A 23843-nucleotide genomic window follows, 5' to 3' on the forward strand; every position below is an offset into this window, starting at 1 on the left:
AGTGGCATGAGGGAACCAAGCAGCTGATCAGGCAGCTAAGAGAGCAGCGTTACAGAACCATGACCTAATAGGGGTTGCCACCTTAGTTCCACAGACTAATTTGCCAGAAACTCCTTCATATATTGAAGGTGAGACTCTTAAAGCTAAGAGTGAGGGCTTTCAAGAAGATCTTATGGGGTGGTTCCAAAAGGAAGGACTTCTTTTTCTGCCTGGGAACTTCCAACGGAAGTTGGCTAACTCCTTACATGCTACCACTCATTTAAGGGAAAAGGCGCTCCAAAGATTACTAGAAAGGTCCTTCAGAGGAACATGTCTCCAAACAACTATAAGACATGTGGTCTCCTCTTGTCCCACTTGCCAATTAAACAACCAATCAAGGAGCTTAAAGGACCCAGGTGGCCCAGCCTGTCCAAAAACGTGGGACCTACCCAGGAGAGGACTGGCAGATGGACTTCACACAGATGCCAGTTTCTCAAGGGTATAAATACCTATTAGTCATCATAGATACATTCACAAGATGGATAAGACTTTCCCACCTGGACTGAGAAGGCAGAGGAGGGGTAAAAAACCTGCTCCATGAAATCATTCCGAGATTTGGTCTGCCCAGGTCATTATAAAGTGACAATGGGTCATCATTTACTTCTAAGGTCACCCAAGTGGTCTCTAAAGCATTGGGCATTACTTATTATCTCCATTGTGCCTGGAGGCATCAGTCTTCAGGAAAAGCAGAAAGAGCTAACCAATTCTTAAAATCAGCAATAAAAAAGATAACCCAGGTGACCTCCCTGGGATGGAAGGAGGCTTTACCAATATCTCTCCTCCACACCCATACTACCCCTAAGGAACAGGTTGGTCTTAGTCCTTATGAGATGCTATATGGGATACCTTTTGTTTATGTCAATGACCTCTTCCTAAATCCAGAGGCTCAGACCCTCCAGTCTTATACCATGGCCATTGGACAATTCCAAGAAGATATATGCCTGTGGGGTGTCAACCAGGACTCAAAAGATTCTAAACAGCCACTACTATATGCTCCAAGGACTCAAGTCCTAATTAAAGTCTGGAAGGATGGGTCCCCAAAGGCTCAACTTCAGCCCACATGGAAGGGCCCCACCCTGTAATAGTTTCTACTACCACAGCAGTCAAGGTACCAATCATGATTCCTGACATGACTCCTCACTTCTCATTAGTCAAACTGTGGAATAAAACAGAAGAGGACACTCATTACACCTGTGAGGCCCTGGCACCTCTCAGATACTTATTCAGAACTGCAAATGAGTGCATTCTAATGAACACCCCCAAAATTAAGTCTCTGGGGATAAAAGCCAACATAGCTTGGCAGAGGTTGTACTCCAAAACAGACAAGAGATAGATCTCCTGATCCCTGAACAAGGAGGGACTTGAGCCATCTTGAATGAGACCTGCTGTTTCTGGGTGAATAACTCCAGCTAAGTTAAAGAAAGTCCTCAAGAAAAACATTCAGCTCCTACAGGATCTCAAAGAACAAGCTGGGGAATTCTCAGGGTGGCTACAGTCCCTGTTTGGGGGATCCTTCTCCTGGTGAGGGGAATTTGGATTTGGCTAATGCCCGTACTAATCCCTGTTATCACCATATTGATGCTGCTTATGATTGTTCCATATATTATTAACTGTCTAACCCATGTTGTCTCTGCCCAGGTCAACAAGCTACAAAATGCAGTGCCAGTTCAACAGGGATATATAAAACTACAGCCAACCATGGAAAATTAGATGGACATCACTACAAGGACACTGAGTCTTGAGACTAGCAAGAGGGGAAGGCCCACTGCCCCTCGCCATCCCCGTTCAGCTGGCAGTAGCCAGAAAGACCTTCACGCTCCCTATTCCCAAAGGATTGGGCCTCCCATCTCTTGAGGGGGGAATGTTAGGTAGTTAGAATAGGAAAAAGGAGTCCAAAAGTGTGGTGGCTAGAAGACAAAGAAGGGAAAAAATTGCAAAAACAGAACAAAGGAAGGTCCAAGGACCAGAGTGAGGACCTCAGGTAAAACAAACAGCTCAATTTACATAGGGCAGGTTCAGGGTGAAGAGAAAAACATATAAATAGAGGAGCCAAAACTGAGCTGAGGACTTCTCTTCACGTCTTTTCGGTTGGCTTGCCCTCACACTTCGAGGATGTATTTTCCTTTACTTGCCAATAAAACTAAACTATAACACTGGTCCATCCGTTGCTTCAATTTTTTGCTGTGGCAAGACAGAACTGAGGAAATTACACACTTCCCTGACCGTTGGAGTTATGAATAGAATAGGGTGTTATTGAAAAAGAGGACTCTGTCTTAACCCCCACTACATTTCCAGTTTGTATAGTAAATAGACTCCATTCAGCCTCCCTGAGTTCCAAAGGGCAGATTCAAACAGTTGCCAATCAGAGAAGCGAGGGAATGCAGAAACAAAGGGGGGAGCAAGCAGTCAGGAAACAGTAATGCAGCAGCAAAGCATGTGTGTGAGTCATCCTCAAGGAATACACATAACAATATGTAGGAGCTAAACCCGCCCCCACAGGTGGAGGATCTCATAACTTCAGGCTGAGAAAAGATTCTTGGAACACCACCCTGTTACCTTAGTACCAACAATCAGAAGTATATCTGAAAACAGCAGAAGATAAAGAAGACTCTGACCATCCTCAAATGATTCTTTCTTTAAAAACTCTCATAGTCAGCTGAATCTTCAGAGTTGATTTTTGGGGATAGAAGTCTACCTTATCCCCAAGTTATCAGCCTCCTGAATAAAGCAACATTTTCATTCCAACCAACACTTGTTTCTTGAGTACTGGTTTTCAAGCAGACACATATGAGTTTGGTAACAACACTTTATAAAAGATACTGGAACAAAACAACTCTTCTAAACAAACCAATGGAAACGACTGGTATTTTAAGACAATTCTTTCAAAAAGTGCACAAAGACAAATGACTGCAAATATTCATAAGGGCATAGGAAGGGAGAAGCCTTCTAAGCAAAGAGAATAGTTCAAGAGCAAAAACTGTAAGAACAGGGAATAAAAAAAGGGGGGGGGGCAGGGAGCTGGGATTGAAACATTAACACTCATTAATAACTAAAGTTTCTATAAAGCCTATATAAATAATGTTTACAGTTATATGACTTTATGTTGACACAAAGGATAAAGGGTTTCCTTTCAGAGCGTGGGTTAGCATTGTCAGGGTATCAGGTTTATTTCATTATTGTTCTTCCATTTATAGTGTGAGAACATCATAGACTGTCCCAAGGCCAACTCCAAAGGGAAAGAAGAAAACTGTTTAACATCTCTTTCAGAGCACTACATATCTGGAAAAATTAAATCTCTGTCTCCTTGTCCCAAATCCCCTATTGAATCTAGGCTTGGTGTAAGCGCACTGGCCCAACAACTGGCAGCTTTCTCAATGTACAATTGGAATATTTAACTTCTTTACTAGCTGCAGCCTTAGCCATAAGCTAGGAAACCCTGACACCAATGCACCACATGTCTAAATGTACATTACCTACTTGATCATCTTATTTTATCATCTATGTCTCCCAAAACAATGAACACAACTTATTGTATCTGCCCTGTAGGTAACATTCTACATAGTTGAAAAAATTCCTGCCTTGGCTTCTTAGGCAGCACTCTTGATTTTCTTCCCATCTTTCCTGTTACTTCTTGTCAGTCTCTATTACTAGCTTTTCAACATGAATTCTAAATACATTTTTTTTTTCCTTTTCTAATACACATTCTCCAAGTGTGAATACATTCTATGTTAGGGAACCAAATTCCAATCAAAGGCCAAATTTTTGTTCTACATTTCAAAATCATATACTCAATGAACCATACAGCATACCTGTAAAATAAATAAACTTAACCACCTAATGAGCCCACTAAAATGGAATCGAACTTCTACCATAAACTGTTTGATCCCAGTCTCCCCTAGCTCATTAAGTAACACTCATATCCACACAATGGCCCCAAACAAAAAACTAAACTGCTAGATTCAGATTCCCCCATTTTCTTAAATTTCACATTAATTCCCTGAAAACCTGGTCAATTTTATTTCCAAAATAAATTTCAAATTCATCTACCTGTTTTGCCCACTCTCTAGTCTACCACTGTCTAATACCAATATAATGCATGCAACCTATGTAATTTTAAATTTGCCAGTAGCCACATTAAAAGAAGAATGGCTTATACATATCAAATTGAAAATATTTTTATATATTTGGTTAAAACACACTATGAACATTTTGACTGTACAAATGTTCAGTATATAAGAATTGTTTTTTTCTTAGTGAATGTTTACAATTTGTTGTGGGTTTTTATATAGCACACCTCAGTACACACAGGCCAAGTTTCAAGTGCTAAACAGGCACATGAAATTATTGTATTGGAGAGTACAACACTCATCTATGACAGCATCATCCATTGTCTGGAAAACTACAACAGACTTGTATGTGATATTATCACTTCTATTCCTGCCAACCTCCACCTGCAACAACATATTTTTAAGAATTAGTGAGGAAAGAAAACAATGCAATTCCTTGCTCCTGTGTGGAACAATAATGAGACTGGGTAGGCTTGCCTATGCCTGTTGATGTTTGAACAATGTTAATGATTAAAAGGTTAATCAATAATATCTTAGCTATTTTCCCAAGGAAATACTTGCTCCTATAAGAGAAAACTGATTCAGTTAAACTGATCAATGATCAAGACTAATAAACTCATCCAGAGTCATTTCATAATCTTCAATTCACTGTGTTGTCATCCAAATCTACTATGTCACCAAATCTCAGCCAGTTCTCTCTCCTGAAAAACGTCTTTTAACATCGCTCAGCACAGGCCTTAAAATGACATAAAGAACCTTATCTAATTTCCCTATTTTGAGACACTAGTAAGATTGTGAAGGTGGTATTCTCTTTTACGGCAGTAAGTCTAGTAAACTGAGTTTTGCTTGATTAACACCTTTTTGGAGTTCTTTTGGAAAGCCAACCTTCAACAAAAGCAAGAGGGAACTTCTTAAAATGCAAATGGGATCATGTCACTCATCTGGTAAAGATATTTCAATATTTCCCAGTGCTTTGGAACAAAATCTAAACTGCTTAACGTATTTAACAAGGCCTAAATGACCTAGTCTCTGTCTAGCTCTCTAAAATCATATTAGATCATTCCCCTCTTCCATTCATTAAGTTTTAAACACAGTGTCTTCTTCCTTTTCTTTAGATATAGCCAGTGTTATCCCAGTCTTGGCATTTTTGCATTTACTCTATTCTGCATGCAACATTCTTCCCTGTCTTAAAATTGCTGACTCATCCTATTCACATTAACTGAGTCAAATCTAATCTCAGAGAAGCTTTCCTCAACCACTGTATTTAAGGTGTTGTTTTCTCTTATGCCAATTTTCTCTGTATCACATCATTTTACTTCCTTCATATCACTTATCATAGCTGCCTTGTCTTTATCCTTTGTTTACTTTTTCTCTCCACTAAGATTATAGATGCCTTAAAAACAGAGATCTTAACCTCTCTCTTCTATCTCTATATTCCTAAATATTGGATATATTTATTGACATATAGGTATTCAACAACTTATAAAAATGAATGAATAAAAAGAATTTAATGACTATATTAAATTATGAAGGAAAGAGAAGGAAAGGAGGGAAAGAAGAAAGAAAAGTCCTTCTAAAATATGTGATAAAGCCATGACAAGTATGCTTATTCCCTCTTATGTATCAGGACACTGTGTAACTGTATTAAAGGGAAGGAATTGGGACTCCACAGCTACTATATAAGGTAACTGAGATCAGGATCAAGGTCTCCTGATTTCTAATCCATTGCTCATCAGAGCATAACACACTATCTTTCAGCCTTCTCTGATTGATGTGGTTCTTTCAAAGAAGATGTGTAAAACTTCAGATTTACTAGCGAAACAAGGCATCTGAAGGAGAAAATGATTTTCCCTGCATTAATTGGTGAGTTCATATCTTTTCGCATTTACATCTCCCACTTGCATTTTGATTAGCAATTTCTTCTGTCAATTTAACACCAAAATCCTCTGTAATCAGAGGCATGTTATATTCTGGAACAGACTCAATGAGTCCCTGAAGTTAGAGAGACAGCACTTCAATCCTTCACCTTGGCTGCTCTAGTGGTGAACATGCCTGACTGTCAGTCTGATTTCCTAAATCTCCTCTGAGATGGTAGGCAGTTAAAAATGCTGTTGGCATATGCTTGGCTTCAGCTCATTGCAAATACAAAAATGCCTCTTGGTTCCAAATACAAGCCTCACTTTTCTCCCATTATTATTAATATCATCATTATTAGCATTATTATCTTTATCATTCTTCCAAACTCCCTTTTGGAGAGGTTTCATACTCTAAGGAAAAGCAATTACTGAAAATTATATTTGATCAATATACTTAGTGAGTCATAAACCATAAATTAGAACTTGATTGAAATTTCTATCCTCTTCCAATAGTAAATATACTGTACAGGATTGTAATTGTTGCCTACACAATTACAGTCTTCCCAGGTGTGTCAGTGGTAAAGAATCTGCCTGACAAGCAGAAAACATAGGTTTGATCCCTGGGTCAGGAAGATCTCCTGGGGAAGGAAATGGCAATCCACTCCAGTATCCTTGCCAGGGAAATCCCATGGACAGAGAGCCTGGTAGGCTACAGTCCATGCAATCACAAAAGAGTCAGACGCTACTTTGTGACTAAACAACAATAACAACACCAGAACAGTTACTAATTCCTCTCTATTGTCTTACTAAAAGAAACTCAATTTTCAAATACTAGACAGCTTGAGGTGAATGACTGTGCATTACTCCTCAACCCAAATCCCATGGAAAGAGTCTTGAATACTCTGTGCTGAATCCAGAGATTTTGTTCCTTTTACCATTTAATGAGGTCAGGTCTTTTTGACATGAAATGAAAAATATAAGAATATGGAATAAAAATAAGAATCTGGAATCCTGTTACTTTTCAGTCTTTCTCCACCTATATGAAGAGGGGTTCAAGCACTTTGGCTTGATTGAAGTTCTTAAAACATGGCTTTACCTCTATATCCTTGCAAAAGTCCTAAGCCACAATTCCAACTGCACAGCTCATTCATCAAAGCCTGACTCAAATGTCACCAAAAGTTACATCTTTGCATAATTTTCTCCATGGTGGCAGTTTTTCCAACAATGATTCTACATGATTCAATTGTAGCACTTACCACAATAAATTCCTATCATTTGCTTACATATCTCTTTACTCCATGAGAATGCCAGTTATTTGAGAACAAGGATCATGTCTCACTCGTGTTTGTGTTCTTAAAACCTAGCACAGTGTTTACAAGATAGAAGATACTCAAATATTTTTCAAGCAGTTGACTGAGGTAACTACAAAACAAATAAAAAATTATTCCTTAATATGATATCTTCCTCCTTCCATGCTATTCAGGTTAATGATAATTTCATATTCTACATATATTTCTCAAGGTTTTTGTTCTGTTTTGTACTTCCTAGATATTTATTTCAAAGACATTTTTTCAAAGAAGGTATCAAAAATGATTGTGCATAGCTTAATGTCTTAAATAAGCACAGGACACATTTAGAGAAGACATTAAAATGTGGCAATGTAAAACACTTCTAATTAACTAGAATATTTGGTTAATCAGAACTCCAAAATTCTGTAATTAAACAAATGATCACCTGCAATAATTTAAGCATATTTCCATTAGTTTATTTTATAACTTAATAAGCAAAAGACTACTTAAGCTAAACTTAGGGCCACAAAGTTAATCAACAGAAAATTATTAATAAAGATGATGATGACATTGATAAGAGTATTTTAATAATTAAGATATATTTCATTTTCCAAAGATGGACATACCATTACTTCTGATCCTACATGCTCCTTTTGACCTCTAAATTATATTCTTTCCATTGAAAAGTTTCTTCTTCTTGAATTGGGGAGGCTTTTGACTTGCGTGCAAGCAATAAATTATGGCAGAAGTGACAGTGCATGGTTTCAGAGGTTAGGTTAAAAAAGAAAATACTATATATGATTTATTAACTGTAAAACTTATTCCTGGATTCCTGAAATTCCATTAAGAAGCCCAGTATTCATAGGCTGTCATATGAGAAAGTCAAGCCTCAGGAGAGGTTAAATGCAGTTTTCCTTAGTGTTCGAGTCTTCAGTCCAGACATCAGACATGTGAGTGAATAAGCCTATGCCCTTTGTGAATTTCTGACCTACAGAATTTGTGAGCATAATAAACTGATTGCTGGTTTATGTCACTAAGTTTAGGATAATTCATCACACAGCAGCAACTACTGGAAGACAGTTTGTGACAAGGAATGGCCAGACATTCACTAATCCCATTTCTTCTTCTTGGACATAAAGGGGAAGAAGACATTTATCAGCTCCTTTGCAGTTGATTTGAGTTCCCTTTGACTGAGTGGTGGTCAATGGGATGCAGAGCGAAGTATGCCTCATTGAAGTCTAGTCATCAAACTTCCTGTTTAATCATCTACTGTCTCTTCCATTTCTGCAGTGACAGTGGAAGCCAAATTAGAAAGACGGCAATATCAAAGTTTGGAGGATTGTGAATCACTGAGTCATCACCTAGTAGAGACCTATCAAGGAAACTGGCTAGTCTTTGACCAATGTATAAATGACAAATAAACCATCATTAAGATAAGCTATTGAGATTTGGGAGTTGTGTTATGGTAGATAGCATTGTTACTCTAATACATATAACAAATTTAATTTAATTTATTTGTATTACTAATTTGTAATACCAACACTGATTCTTGAGCACTTGATAATATGTTGATAATGTTGCTTAATGCTGTGCATATATTATCCCATTTAAATTCAGATCAATCTTATTACTAGGCAGGTATATTTGTTTTCCCTGTTTTACACATGCAAATCCAAAACTTAAAGACTCAGAGTCACAAAGATATTTCAAAGAAAGAGAATTGAGGCAAACCTAAAGTAAGGTTATCTTCTAAGAGTTAAATTAGCAAAATTCATTTGTGAGGTTAGCCATCTATAAATACATTGTTGATGTAAGTTTTTGTTGAACAGGTACTCTGAACTTATTCCCAAACCATTAATTTTAGTGATAATAGAGGATACATGTGCAAAAATCCTTGGTTTTATTTTTTATATTTTGTAGTAGTGAAGTGAAAGTGAAGTCGCTCAGTCATGTCTGACTCTTTGCGATCCCATGGGCTGTAGCCTACCAGGTTCCTCCCCCATGGGCTGTAGCCTACCAGGTTCCTCCATCCATGGAATTTTCCAGGCAAGAATACTGGAGTGGGTTGCCATTTCCTTCTCCAGTTTTGTAGTAAACAGGCCACTATGTACTGGTTAAAATGTATTTTACAGCCATTTCTAAGGGTTAGAAATAATTTTTGTTATGGTATCTTTCCATATTTTATGACTTTAATTAAATTTCTGATTTCTGTTCCAAACACTGCAATATAATACAGTATAAAACACAATTTAATCATTAAATTTGTGGATAATTTTGTGATTTTCTTCAAATCCTATAGCACCAAGGGACTGATAATAGAAGATAATGTGCATAATATACACTCCAGAAAGTTCCACAAACTCCATCCTGAAGGACTTTCCTTTCTCCCACAACCTAACAGCAAATGCACACAATCAAAAAGTCTCATCAGGACTATTCCTAACTGTCATCATCTTTAAAAAGGAATCTGGTCATGGGAACAAGGTAATATAAAGGACATTTTAAAACAACTACATATACTCCACTCTACAGAAGCTCGTACTGAGACAAATAACATTGACACAGACATGCATGTGCATTTGTGGTCACATTAGTGCTCACAGAATACAATATTTAGTAAAAATTCTTGCAAAATTATTAAACCAAAGATCAAGTAAATGTCTTTGTGAAAATATTTCTCAAGGTAGTCTCCTATTATCCATCACTTTCTATAATATAAAATATTACAAAACAAAGTAACATTTCTCTTTCCCTTGTTTTTGTGAGGTCCAGTGATGATATTTCAAACAAATGTCAAATTTGGCAACCAAATCCATCACTTCATTTAATTGTGAAAATGTCTAACATCTTATTTTAGTTTAAATTTCTAAAAATTCCTTGTTTTATATAGTTTATACCCTTGTATGTGCAGTCACACAATAGATAAACATATAAGTTTATATGTCATTTGTCATGATAAACATAAACTTGAATAAGCAGATAGAGGCTGGCTGAAGTGGGAAATGCTATTTTCTTTATGATTCTGTACAGGGTTTAGGCAAAATTTTATATAAGGTAATGATACCTCAGACCTGAAGAAGTCTGCTGTGCAATTCTTGTAGAAAACATGTGGTTAAAGAAAGCAGTAAGTGGAAAGACACCAGAAGTGTAGGCATGCCTGGCAAAAGGGAGAAACAGCCAGGAGGGCTATGTATTAATATCTGAATTTGAAGGTATGGGGAAGAGAGTGGTAGGTGAAGTATTCTTCAACAATTTGCCCAAAAAGCAGTTCTTGGGATTCCTGTGTTTATAACTGGCCCATCAATCTCCTGAGATAAAGGAAAGGCCCTGAACCACATGCTCAAAGCCTGTGGATCTTGTCCGGTTGCTTCCTCAGTGTGTGACCTCAAGTGCTTCACTTTACTTCCTTACCTTTGCTATTATGCTCCAGAGTATTTTTTCCCTTTGAAACTCCATCATTTACTTTATAGATACTGGGCAAACAAAATTTTCAATACCCTTCCTTCTATGAGTTATGCCAAAGTCTATTTCCTAAAAGTCACCACTTCATAAATTGTATTTTTCAGACTTCTTTTTCTCTAGGAGCTTTATTCAGTCTTTCAAAAGTTACTTTTGAAAAGCATTTCATTTGAGGTAAGCAACCAGCACCCCATAAGAGTTTTTAGGGTTAAACAAAATAGAAAGTAATAACAATGTATTATTAGATCTAACACTGAATACACTTACTCATTTAACTACAAATGTGAGTTTAGTTATAAAAATGTAAATAAATTATTTAATAATTAATTTATCAGAAACAAACAACAACAAAAAATCCTTAAGATTCCACAACTAAAATATTCTCCCCATGTTATTTTTCTATTCAGAGGGCTAGCTACTTCCTCTGAAGGAATTTTCAAAGAGAGATGCTTGACTCCTTCAACTCACCTACTTTGAGTCAGCAGTTCTGTATAGCACTTGTGTAGAATTCTCTGAGTGCAAGGCTGGCCTGCATCAAAGCCCTTTTGGACCATTGACTTTCCTGCCAGTCCGGCGGCTCTGACCCTTTGGTTAAAGAGCACTTCTCAGGATGACTTCGGGCTGAACATCTCTCTCCCAGCAGGAGCAACAGGGATCACTGGGCAGTGCGGCTTTGTAGCTTAGCCAATAGGTTTCTCAACGAACAGTCTTTCCTACTCTGCTCACCTCTGTTCCCTCAGTCACAGGGTCTCTTCAGATGGTGCGCACACAACAAAGGCCATTAAGCGCACAGAGAGCGTACAGTTTCATCTCTTGCTGACGGGTGCTAGCGGGTGGCTCTGCTTTTCCTTAGCTTGAACTCTTTGTTTTCAGAGGAAACAGTGAGAACCCCACTACAGAATTCTTCCCAGTAATGTTTGATTTAAATTTGCATACAAAGCTAAGGTTACCCTGCGACACATCTTTTATTAAGTTCCCTTAGGAAGTCCTCGGGTAATTGGCTTCTTTACAAACTGGTTCTGCCACTATAAAGGAGCCACATCACTTCCAAAAGGGACAAAGTATTTTAACTGGTATTCGCTGGCAAGACCCCTATGAGAATGTAGAGTGACTAAGCTGAAGACAGGAAATCAGCTTTCCTCTGAAAAATGAAAACGTGTACATTTCTTATATGTTAACCAAATATGAAATGGTGCCTGAACCAATTCTCCACTGTTCAACAAAGGCGCCACAGAGTATGAAGAGTGTAAGATAACATTTGCTAGCAGTATGGGATTGCACAGTCGGACACAACTGAAGCGACTTAGCAGCAGCAGCGGCAGGCCTATGGATAGAAAGTGTTCCTGGGGTTGGAAAAACTGTCTTGATTAGGAACTGTGATCATTAACGTCCAGGTCCTATGGAATGAAGACTGGTGGGTAAAAATTACACAACACCGGGCCTCAAGCAGCACAATCAGGACCTAGAAACTAAAGTGAACGTAGCATTATATCCTCCAAATCTGAAACCTTTGAGAGTCAAAAGGGGGATAATTCAAATTTGTCCTAAGGAAACCAAGACATACCTTTACCATAATTTACTGCATGTTTAAATTCATTTAACAAATACATGGTTCCCAGGTGGTGCAGTGGTAAAGAATTCACCTACCAATGCAGAAGATGCAAGGGATGAGGGTTCAATCCCTGGGTCGGGAAGATCCCCTGGAGGAGGGCATGACAACCCACTCCCATATTCTTACCAGGATAATCCCATGGACAGAGGAGCCTGGTGTGCTACAGTCCACGGAGTCATAAAGAATTGGACACAACTGAGCGAGTAACAGTTTCACTTTTCAAACTTAGTATGCAATGAGCCAAATAGTAAATGTTTGAGTCTTTGTGAGCCATACAGTTTCTGTTGTCACTGTAGCACTAAGAGCAATACATATATATGGGTGTATGAATTCTTAAAATTAGAATTTCATATACTTTTCACGTCAGAAAATAATCTTTTTTCAAATTTTTCAACCATTTAAAATATTAAAATCATTCTTCACAAAGGCCATATGAAATACATGGTAGACTAAATATGACCCAAGTTTGTCATAAGTTTGTCAACACCTGACCTAAGATCCTACATAATGAGTCACAGACCTGAAGGATAAAAATCAACAAAAGATGAGTCATGTATTAGAAATATTTGGCAAGCAGCCAGTTATAAAATAGAAAGGTGTTAATTTTATAATATTCAAAATGTCAGCAATTTCAGAAGTCTATGCAGGCTTTACTAACTAGTCCTAATTAATATAGGACTAGCAGCTTGTATTTGTAAGGTGCTAGTTACTGGGTAAAACATGATTTTTTAAAATTAACTTTATCAATGTAAGTTATGTATTATTTTAAATGTACAATTTCTTGAGTTTTAACAATTTTGTCTACCCATGTAACCACCTTGGATTAGTCTTCATAAAGATTTGCTGAGAATTTGTTTGGGGCAGCATTAAATTTATAAATCAATTCAGGGAAAATTTACACCTTAACAATATTGAGTTTCCCAATCCAACCATATGATAAATCTTCAAATGTTTAAATCATTTTAATTATTCTTAACAATATCTTACAATTTTCCAAGTGTAGCTCTTGAATATCTTTATTAAATTTATCAAGTTTATGTTGTTATTTTTAATGCTGAAATATCCTTTTAAAAAGCATATTTTACAATTGTTAGTTGCTACTTTATAGAAATGCACTCTCTGGATTTCATTTTATTTCTTTATTGCACATTTCTTATTTCATTAATTTTGCCCTTATCTTTATTTTCCTCTTCCTTGCATTATAAAATTGGTACATTAAATTTGTATTCTGTGATCTTGCTAAACTTATTTATCTGTTCTGCTAGAATGGGTTATTTGTTGTAAATTGATTTTTTAGGATTTTCAATGTAGTTGATCATATAATTTACTAATGTGGACATTTTCACTTTTTCCTTTGTAATCAGTATGCATTTTATATTATTATCATTATTAAATTATTCTTCTGGCCAGAACATCCATAACACTACATTGCTTTGGAACATGGATATTCTCACGTTGTTCCTAATCTTAAGGAACAGTGTTTTGGCCTTCATTTTAAGTACAATTTTAAAGTTACTTTACTAGATAGAAGTAGTAATTCAATGGTACGCTTTCATTTCCCTCTACAGTGAAGAAACTAATGATATCATGCAAAGGAACAATGTAAGTGGTAATGTAAAACAGCGACTTGAACGCATGTCTCATTTTAAATAATATTCTTTTCATTGCTTCATTTCCAAACTGAATTACACAAAATTCTAATTGTACAAGATAACCTTTTACACTGGTTAGATTCTAACTGACACCATCATGGTCTTTCTCTCTGGCAGTGTGAGTGAGATTTCAAAGAGAAAAATAGCAGTTCTGTCCAGAGACATATAAAGAAAAAAAAAAAATCTGAGGTCATGAAGAAGTTATGGAAGACAATGAAAGAAGCTCAGCGAAATCATGACAGTGTAAGTAATTTAAACTTAAAAAAAACTGTATATGATTCTAGTGAAAGCTATGAATCTATCCACTCCTATATGTACAATAGAATCAGACACAAAAGGCTTTTCAGCCTATATAAACTTAAGTTGTATATTAAAGTGACTGAAGTCGCTCAGTTGTGTCTGACTCTTTGTGACCCCACGGACTGTAGTCTACCAGGCTCCTCCTTCCACAGGATTTTCCAGGCAAGAATACTGGAGTGGGTTGCCATTTCCTTCTCCAGGAGATCTTCCCAACCCAGGGATTGAACCTGGGTCTCCTGCATTGTAGGCAGACGCTTTACCATCTGAGCCACCAGGGAAGTCAAACTATTTGTTAATTCTAGAATCCATTTAAATGATTTATGTAAAATGATCCATGTAAACTGGGACATGTGCATTTTTTAATTTGTTTTATTTTTATTTGTTTATTCAAAAAATGATTTCCATCAAGTCAGATACCCAAAGTAAGTTGCTTTTCCCTGATATATAAAGTTAGAAAACTAACATAGAAAATCTACATTTATGATGGTCCTGAAAATCTTCACATTTGTCTCTGGAAAGTGTCTCTATATTTTCCATTTGCTTTTGATAAGTTACATATGAAAATTCACAAAGAAAATATATGGAAGTCTACATTCTGAATACTTGTTAGAGTATGAATTTTTGCTGAATCTTTTCCTCCCTTTTAGAGTATTTCATTGCTGGCCACCCATGTTAGTCTTTCACAATTCAATTATGCCATCCTTTTAAAAACTCTTCTCTTTATACCTAAGAACTTTTTACCAAAAAGATGAGACATTGAGCCTCCTTGTATGTTTCAAGAGGTTAATAAAAAACAATATATGAGGACTTCCCTTTTGGTGTGGTGGTTAACACTCCATGCTCTCATTGCAGGGGGCCCAAGTTTGATCCCTGGTTGGGGAACTAGACTCTACATGCTGCAACTAAGAGTCTGTATGCCACAACTAGGAAGACTGCATGACACAACAAAGATCCCCTGAACTGCAACTAAGACCTAGCACAGCCAGTAAAGAAATATTAAAAAAATAATATGCAGAACTATAACGCTCAGTTCAGTTCAGTTGCTGTCATGTCCGACCCCTTGTGACCCCCATGAACCACAGCACACCAGGCCTCCCTGTCCATCACCAACTCCCAGAGTCCACCTAAACCCATGTCCATTGAGTCGATGATGCCATCCAACCATCTCATCCTCTGCCGTCCCCTTCTCCTCCTGCCCTCAATCTTTCCCAGCATCAGGGTCTTTTCCAAAGACCTTTATGGGTTCAAAATAAACATTTGCATTATATCATCTATAATTCAGATATTCAATGTTAATAAACATGAATATCCTCTTCTATAAAAATATTTTGAGAAAAAAACATAATTCTTTGTTTAGAACTTCACTCTTTCAAGTTACTTTTCAGGTTTCAGCTTCATATTGCTCTATGAGCATATTTCTGTAGTTTCTGTAACTAACATTCTTAAAGATATACAAAATAATAGGCAGCATCAGTAGTACTGAGGCAGGAGTTAGATGGGTCCCATGCTGAATAGTTTCTCCCTTGTGGACAGAATAATACCAGAAACTCCATAAATAAAAGCAGGATGACTGAAGAGGGAGATAAAAAACCATGTATTCCTCATTCTCAAAGTGAAGGACACCTTCCTGACTACATATGCCCAGAAAGTCTCCTTGGAAGTGAAAAGAGAAGGGACATCACCTCATAGTAAGTGATGCAGCTACCTACAGGTCTCTTTGCTAGAATCCATCTTGGCACACACACATGGGAGGACCCGGAGATAAGCCAAATACAGGCTCAAAACCAGGCAAAGCAAGATGACTGGTTAAAGGAAACTCAGAAGAAATGCCCCATAAACATGATTCAAACTACCAGGAGGGCACGAGTCTCTCTGAGCCTGCCCATGTGTCTATCCACATGCATGGTACTATTTTCTTCCTAGTAAACACTTGTTTCACTATTTTCCATCTCTATGTGGAAATTCATTTCTACACAACTCATGGGCCAGGACCTTGCCACTATCTATGGTTGCCCAGTGGTTAGGATTCAGCACTCTCCCTGGAACTGCCTGACCTCAATATCTGGCCAGGAACCAAAATCCTGATTCATGCCACCACAAGCCAAGGCCACCTGAGATCAGTGTTAATAGTAATAGAAACCTTCTTCTTATAAGAGATTACTATTAACTAAAGCATTCCATTTCTATCATAACTCATTTTGTCAGCATAATAATCTTTGGAAGTAGGTACAGTACCAAGTTTATTTTACAAAGGAGGAATCTGAGGCATACTGAAATGTGTTACTTGCCATAGTCTTAGCCATTGTAAGAACTCGTATGGCTTCACTCTATGCCTCCAAGCCCCATGCTTGCCCAGGTTCAAGGCCAAAGAAAGAGGCCAGAATCAGTTAGAGAGACATCAATGGTTTACCCGGGAGCTTACCCATCTGAGGTCAGGTCCTAGAGTGATGCCTCATCCTGTACAGCAGAAAGCCAGCAGGACATGGCAGCAGTCTTCACACCAGGGGGAAGGGGAGATTACAAGTTATTAGGGCATTGATGTCAGGTGGGCTCATCAGTTTCCAGGGAAACCAGCAGAGAGGCACGCCCCTTACCATCCTCTGATAAGAACAATCACCAGCTGGGGCCTGGGGCAAGTATATAGGAAGGTCAGTCATGTGCTTAAGATTTAGGTGAAGCAGACACTAGTCTGGCAAGGTGGTGTACAGAGAGCAAGAGAACAACCATCTTGAGTGACCAGAACACTCTTAATCACTGCAAAATTTACACATATATATTAAACACCAACAGGGCTTCCCGGGTGGTGCTAGTGGTAAAGAACCTGCCTGCCAAGGCAGGAGATGTAAGAGAAGTGGATTTCATTCTAGGGTTGGGAGGATCCCCTGAAGGATGGTATGGCAATCCACTCCAGTATTCTTTCCTGGAGAATTCCATGGAGAGAGGAGCCTGGAGGGCTACAGTCCAAAGGGTCGCACAGAGTCTGACATGACTGAAGCAACTTAGCATGCACATTAAACACCAACAAATACCAAATAATAATAATAGAGAAAATAATACCCCCTGCTCTCCAAGGTTAAAAACAAGATTCTACAAACTCAACTGTCCACACATTGAATCCAGAGAAGATAGAAATAGTAAATGTCACAGTATTTTATTCAGAAAATTCTAAACTAACTCAATTAATGGTAAACATAGTTATTCATCAAAATAAATAGTAAAGGCCAGTATAATCATATCTGTAAAACTATAAAATACCAGACTCTGATCTTAAGTTAGCATTTTATCATCTTAAGAGCACCAAAGAACACTCTTGAAAATTCAAGTCTAAGATTGGATTTTGTAACATCACACACATTCTCAAGAGCATAGCCTAGCCTAGCCCTCCCTGAACATGAATAATTATACCTGTATTGCCTTCATGTTGACACTCTTTAGATACGCTAAATAAAGCATCAAATGTTTTCCAGTTCTCAGGTCAAGATATTGGTCAGCATTTCACCTGACCTTTTAAAGAGAAGATTATTCCAGACCAATTTTATTATCTTCTATGATAAAGGGACAGTCCTCAAAGGAGGGGGGAGATTTTCATTAATTACATCTGAGTTAGACTTCTATTTTTATCCTATAATCCAATTAGCAGTTAAGTACAAAGGTTTATGGGTTATACTCTAAAGAATCCCTGGGTACATCCAGGTACCTTTAGAGGCTGCCTAGAGAAGGAGGTGGGGAAGGGGAGGGGCAGGGGCAAGATAGAAATGATAGGCCTCTAGACCATCCTGAAAGCTTTACATACAAGAGCTCTGCTTTATCTCTTTTATTTATTTATTTAAGCTTTGAAGTGTGTTTGATGAAAGAGTATCTTTACCTTAACATTCAAAAAAATCAAAAGTTTCAAACCGTACACTTACCAGTATGTTCTCAATGATTGGAACATCAGATTCTAAGGGATCTTAGCACTAATGCCCTTAATTGGAGCTATTTGACAGGGATTAAGGGCCAATATGATTTTATATTCTTATTAATAATCTAGATGAAGGAACTCAGATTATAGTCTTATATTTCTAATTAATATTAATTTAGGTATGGTCACCAACCAAAGTTAAAAGCATACTGATAAATTACATGAAGAATCATTCAGAAATATGATGAAGTTTATTAGGATTTGGGGCCAAGAACAAACACATCAAATTGAAATGGAGAAGGGATATACAGGCAATGACAGTATTAAAAAAAAATAGTCTATCCAATAATCATTGTGTTTAAGAAGGTAGTAATAGGTTAACAGTAGTTGGCTTATTAATAGCAGTAATGTGAGAAGCTACTTTATTTGACATTGGACAGGCTCTAATTAGAGTATGCCTTTTGATAGTCTCACTTGAAAAGTTTATTGAAAAGGTAAATAAGGACTAGTGAAAAACACAAGATACTTAAGTATTCCTATGAGAAAAAGTTGAAGTATTTACTTTGAAAAAAAAGATGACTATATGGACAAGTTACAGTTCTCAAATGCTCTTAATAATTATAATAAATTGTTCTGCCTTAAAGAGAACTGCCAGGTTTGAGGGATATATAGAAATATGGTCAGATAATTTAATTTGCTATACGTAAGCCATTTTGATAATGAGAAAATATTTAAATACTAGAATATCCAAGTGGGAGAGGTTATAAGACTTTTATCCCTAAATAGCTTTAGCAGTTAAAAAAAAAAAAATACATTCCCTGCCCTTCACCTAGGCTATTTCACTGGTTTATCTTCACTTCATAAATACCCATCCAGGGATACTGGAAATGTCAAGGTTTCACCCTTGTAAAGCTATCTCCTGAGGTCATGGATCTTCCTCATACTTTTAGTACGAAGTATGTTTCTTCCTGGTTCCAGATCCTCCCAGATCTGAATTAATACTACCCCACTAGTTCACACAGGTAAAGCACAAAAATCTTTGTTAGAAGAAAACATTTGGCAAAGGTACTTTGCAGTTCAGATATACTACTAGTACAGTACTGCTCTTACTGCTGCTGTTGCTTAGTCACTCCAGTCGTGTCTGACCCTTTGTGACCCTGCAGACTGGAGCCTGCCAGGCTCCTCTGCCAATGGGGTTCTCTAGGTAAGAGTATGGGAGTGGGTCGCCATGCCCTCTTCCAGGGGATCTTCCTGACTGAGGGGTCAAACCCAGGTCTCCTGCATTGCAGGCAGATTTTGCTCATAAATATGTATTCTGAGGTTTCTTTTTTATGTATATCTGGCTGCTTGAAGGTTTTCCCAAGATCTTAAGTGCTAGGTCCTATGTCTTGACACGTCTAGACTTTTGTCTTTCTATTTCTTCCATAAATGTCTATCTGGCCTAGCATGCACCTTGGTTTTTTTGGCCCCTTTCCCTACAAGGTCCTCTACTGTCTCCATTTCTATAGACTCCTCCATGTAACCTGACTATGACATTCAGGCCTGTCAGATACTATGGGCGTCCACCCATATCTCCTCAGCACATGCAGTCCCACCTAACAGCCATACTAACAGTTCAGGCCAGAGGCATCAAATCGAACTCCACTCATGCTTACAAACTGCACTCACCACTTCTACCAGCTCATCTTACCCAGCCCCTGCCTGAGAGTGGCTTGGCTGGCATGGTAGGAGGCCCTGGTAATGCCTCTGAGGAGAGGTGGCCTTTAACCAAGTGTGAATAGGTAAATATATTGACTTTTATTCCCCAAAGGTAAGATAACTCTGAGATATGATCCATAGGATTCTGCTAGAGGTCTCCAGGTTCAGTCATCAGTTGCCTGCAGTGACTCATAATTACACCTTATTGCTTCTCTGTCTCATTTTTGTCCTAAATAGACTAATGATAACACAAATACTTGACTCTGCCTCCAGGTGAACCAATTCCAAAATAATCTCTCTCCATATCTTGACTTGTGCTGTTTTTGTTATTATTGCTGTTTTTAATAGTATTAATTTAAAAAAAGAGAGAGAGAGAGAGAGAGAGTTCCCTGGTGGTCCAGTGGCCAAGACTCAGTGCTCCAGAGGCAGGGGGCCCAGGTTCGCTCCCTGGTCAGGGAACGAGAACCTACATGCCCCAGTTAAGAGTTCACACGCTTCAACTAAGTGTTCACATACCACAACTAACACCCAGCACAGCCAAATAAATATTAAATGTGTGTGCACACACACACTCACACACAGAAAACCTCTAATTAACATTTTAAGGAAGAACAAATACCCCTGGTTTCCATATATTCACTGTGCTCGCAAAATGACTCACTATCACATTTGGGAAGATGGTATATATTCTCCCAAACAGACAAACACTCAAACATTTGTTGTTCCTGGCAGCTCCAAGTGAGATTTCTTAACAGACCACTGATTCTATGTTCTAATATGAGAGGATGCAGACACAGAAATTCCTTGTTTTAAATATACTTTCCTATACGTTTCAATATAGTGATTAGAAAGATCCTCTCCTTCTATTCAAGGAAAGAAAGAAATTACTTTACGTATTGTTCTTTGGCTTCTGATCATGCTATGTGACACTTCAGCAAATCCTGTACACAATGAATTCTATCATTTCTGCACATGTGGCAGTTAAATGTGCTCATTTGCATAAGTTATAACCATATACATAAGTAAAAGCATTGTTCGTGACAGCAGATCTGACTTTGGGGATACATATAAATTTCTAAAGTTCTAATGGATTTTAGCATTGACATTACGGCACAGAAATAAAACATTTCTTGCAATCATTCCAGGGATTCCAGATGGTGAAGAGTGCTACAATACTTCAATGGAAGGTAAAGCAGACTTACCCGAATCATCATGACTGAACATCTGATATCATGAATTGTATCATAGATCTTCTTTGAGATGTCCACGAATTGACTATCATCAAACACATCCAAAGAGTTTTTACTTAAGGCTTCCAAGGCAACATTGACTTGTGTTACAAATTCAGGAATTACTGTTAAAATGAATAAGAAAGAGAAAATTGTCATATTTATATTTTCAGATTTCTGGGAAATGGTGAATCATATTGCTAAATACATATTTGACTAATAAACTTTCAATTCTTTTTAATATGTATGGAGACAAAACATTTTGGCAGGATAATGTTGAAACTCTGAAATGTAAAAAGAATCAAAGCAAGAAAGACATCTTTATGAAAATATTTTTAAAAATTATATTTCTCCTTTATGGCATTTTCTTTTACTAAGTCTGGAACCATATTATCATTTTTTGTCCTATCCATTGTAAGCCCAAAGAAATTACAAATAATAATTGGTGAGAATAACAGTTGAAATTTAGGGAGAAACTTTTTAAAAATTGAGTTGCAAAATAGAAGAAAATTACCTAAACCTACTAATTCTATCTCATAGAAATAATAAAAATACTTTAAACTTTCTTTTGATAAAATATTTCCCCCTCATCAAAAAGATTAATGAAATGAAATTGGTGATCTTATATATGACATTTCTATCTAAAATAAGAACAGTGCATGAATGTAGGGATATATCAATCAGTAAGGTCAATCCATAGAATGTTTTTAATTAAGCTTTCAAACTGTGTTAGTCCTCTGTCGTGTCCAACTCTTTGTGACACTATGCACTGTGGCCCATGAGGCTCCTCTGTCCATGGAATCCTCCAGGCAAGAATACTGCAGTGGGGTGACATTTCCTTCTCCAGGGAATCTTTCTGATGCAGGGACTGAACCCAGGTCTCCCATGCAGGCAGATTCGTGTCCTAGCTATCAAGGAAGCCAAGATTTCGAAATGCATGCAAGCTAAGTCACTTCAGTTGTGTCTGACTCTGACAGAGTCAGACAACCTATGGACTATATCCCACTAGGCTGCTCTGTCCACGGGATTCTCCAGACAAGAATAGTAGAGTGAGTGGTCATTTCCTCCTCCAGCAGATCTTCCTGACCCAGTAATTGAACCCATATCTCTTACATTGGCAGGCAGGTTCTTCACCACTAGCACCATCAAATAGTCTCAATTAAACACATTTCTCCAACTTTGCTGTTAAGGTTAACGATAGTAACATTTATTAACTCTTCAGTATATTCAAAGCACATTTCTCAGTATGTGCTCTATGATTTAAATCTTAAAACAACCTGGATTTTAACCTTGGACTAATACTTCAGTTCAGTTCAGTTGCTCAGTTGTGTCCAACTCTTTGCGACCCCACGAACTGCAGCACACCAGGCCTCCCTGTCCATCACCAACTCCCGGAGTTTACCCAAACTCACGTCCGTTGAGTCAGTGATGCCATCCAATCATCTCATCTTCTGCGTTCCCTTCTCCTCCTGCCCTCAATCCTTCCCAGCATCAGGGTCTTTTCAAATGAGTTAGCTCTTCACATCAGGTGGCCAAGGTATTGGAGTTGCAGCTTCAGCATCAGTCCTTCCAATGAACACCCAGGACTGATCTCCTTTAGGATGGACTGGTTGGATCTCCTTGAAGCCCAGGGAACTGTCAAGAGTCTTCTCCAACACCACAGTTCAAAAGCATCAATTCTTCAGCGCTCAGCTTTCTTTATAGCCCAACTCTCACATCCATACATGACCACTGGAAAACCCATAGCTTTGACTAGATGGACCTTTGTTGGCAAAGTAATGTCTCTGCTTTTTAATATGCTGTCTAGGTTGATCATAACTTTCCTTCCAAGGATAAGCATCTTTTAATTTCATGACTGCAATAACCATTGGCAGTGATTTTGGAGCCCCCAAAATAAAGTCAGCCACTGTTTCCCCATCTATTTGCCATGAAGTGATGGGACCAAATGCCATGATCTTAGTTTTCTGAATGTTGGGCTTTAAGTGAACTTTTTCACTCTCCTCTTTCATTTTCATCAAGAGGCTCTTTAGTTCTTCTTCACTTTCTGCCGTAAGGGTGGTGTCATCTGCATATCTGAGGTTATTGATATTTCTCCCAGCAATCTTGATTCCAACTTGTGCTTCCTCCAGCCCAGCATTTCTCATGATGTACTCTGCATCTAAGATAAATAAGCAGGGTGACAATATACAGCCTTGACGTACTCCTTTTCCTATTTGGAACCAGTCTGTTGTTCCATGTCCAGTTCTAACTGTTGCTTCCTGACCTGCATACAGGTTTCTCAAGTGGTAGTTCAGGTGGTCTGGTACACCCTTCTCTTTTAGAATTTTCCACCTTTTATTGTGGTCCATACAGTCAAAGGCTTTGGCATAGTCAATAAAGCAGAAATAGATGTTTTTCTGGAACTCTCTCGCTTTTTTGATGATCCAGCAGATGTTGGCAATTTGATCTCTGGTTAATACTTAGTTGAATGACAAGGACAAGATGTTTCACAGAGTTATTATGCTAATATAGAGCAGAACTGAGTTTTGAACTCTGGCTGCCAGAATGCATAGTTTAAACTCTAACTACTAGACCATATCATAAGGAGGAAGTTTCTGTCCCATGTGAAGAGGCAGGATAAAGGCGGACTAATTTTTAGGATAATAATTCTAAGCCTGGAAGATATAAATGCTTTATCTAATACAAAAATATTAATAAATGTTATTTTTATTTTTTCCTACTTTCAAATCCCTATCTTCATA

At 37.7% G+C, this 23843-nt stretch overlaps 1 protein-coding gene and 1 non-coding gene across 2 annotated transcripts in view; both read right to left on the reverse strand.

Moving 5' to 3' along the window:
• The window catches only part of CTNNA3 (catenin alpha 3), a 1724101-nt gene that overhangs the window by 339773 nt on the left and 1360485 nt on the right, over positions 1 to 23843 (reverse strand). The window contains exon 12 of the mRNA XM_065919867.1: positions 21076 to 21227. Coding sequence (XP_065775939.1) covers positions 21076 to 21227 — 152 coding nt within the window. The remainder of the gene's footprint in view (positions 1 to 21075; positions 21228 to 23843) is intronic.
• Positions 14481 to 14552, reverse strand: TRNAC-ACA (transfer RNA cysteine (anticodon ACA)). The gene has a single exon. It is a non-coding gene; the product is annotated as a tRNA-Cys (tRNA).

This window comes from Muntiacus reevesi, chromosome 2, assembly GCF_963930625.1.
Source record: "Muntiacus reevesi chromosome 2, mMunRee1.1, whole genome shotgun sequence".
Classification (NCBI taxonomy): domain Eukaryota; kingdom Metazoa; phylum Chordata; class Mammalia; order Artiodactyla; family Cervidae; genus Muntiacus; species Muntiacus reevesi.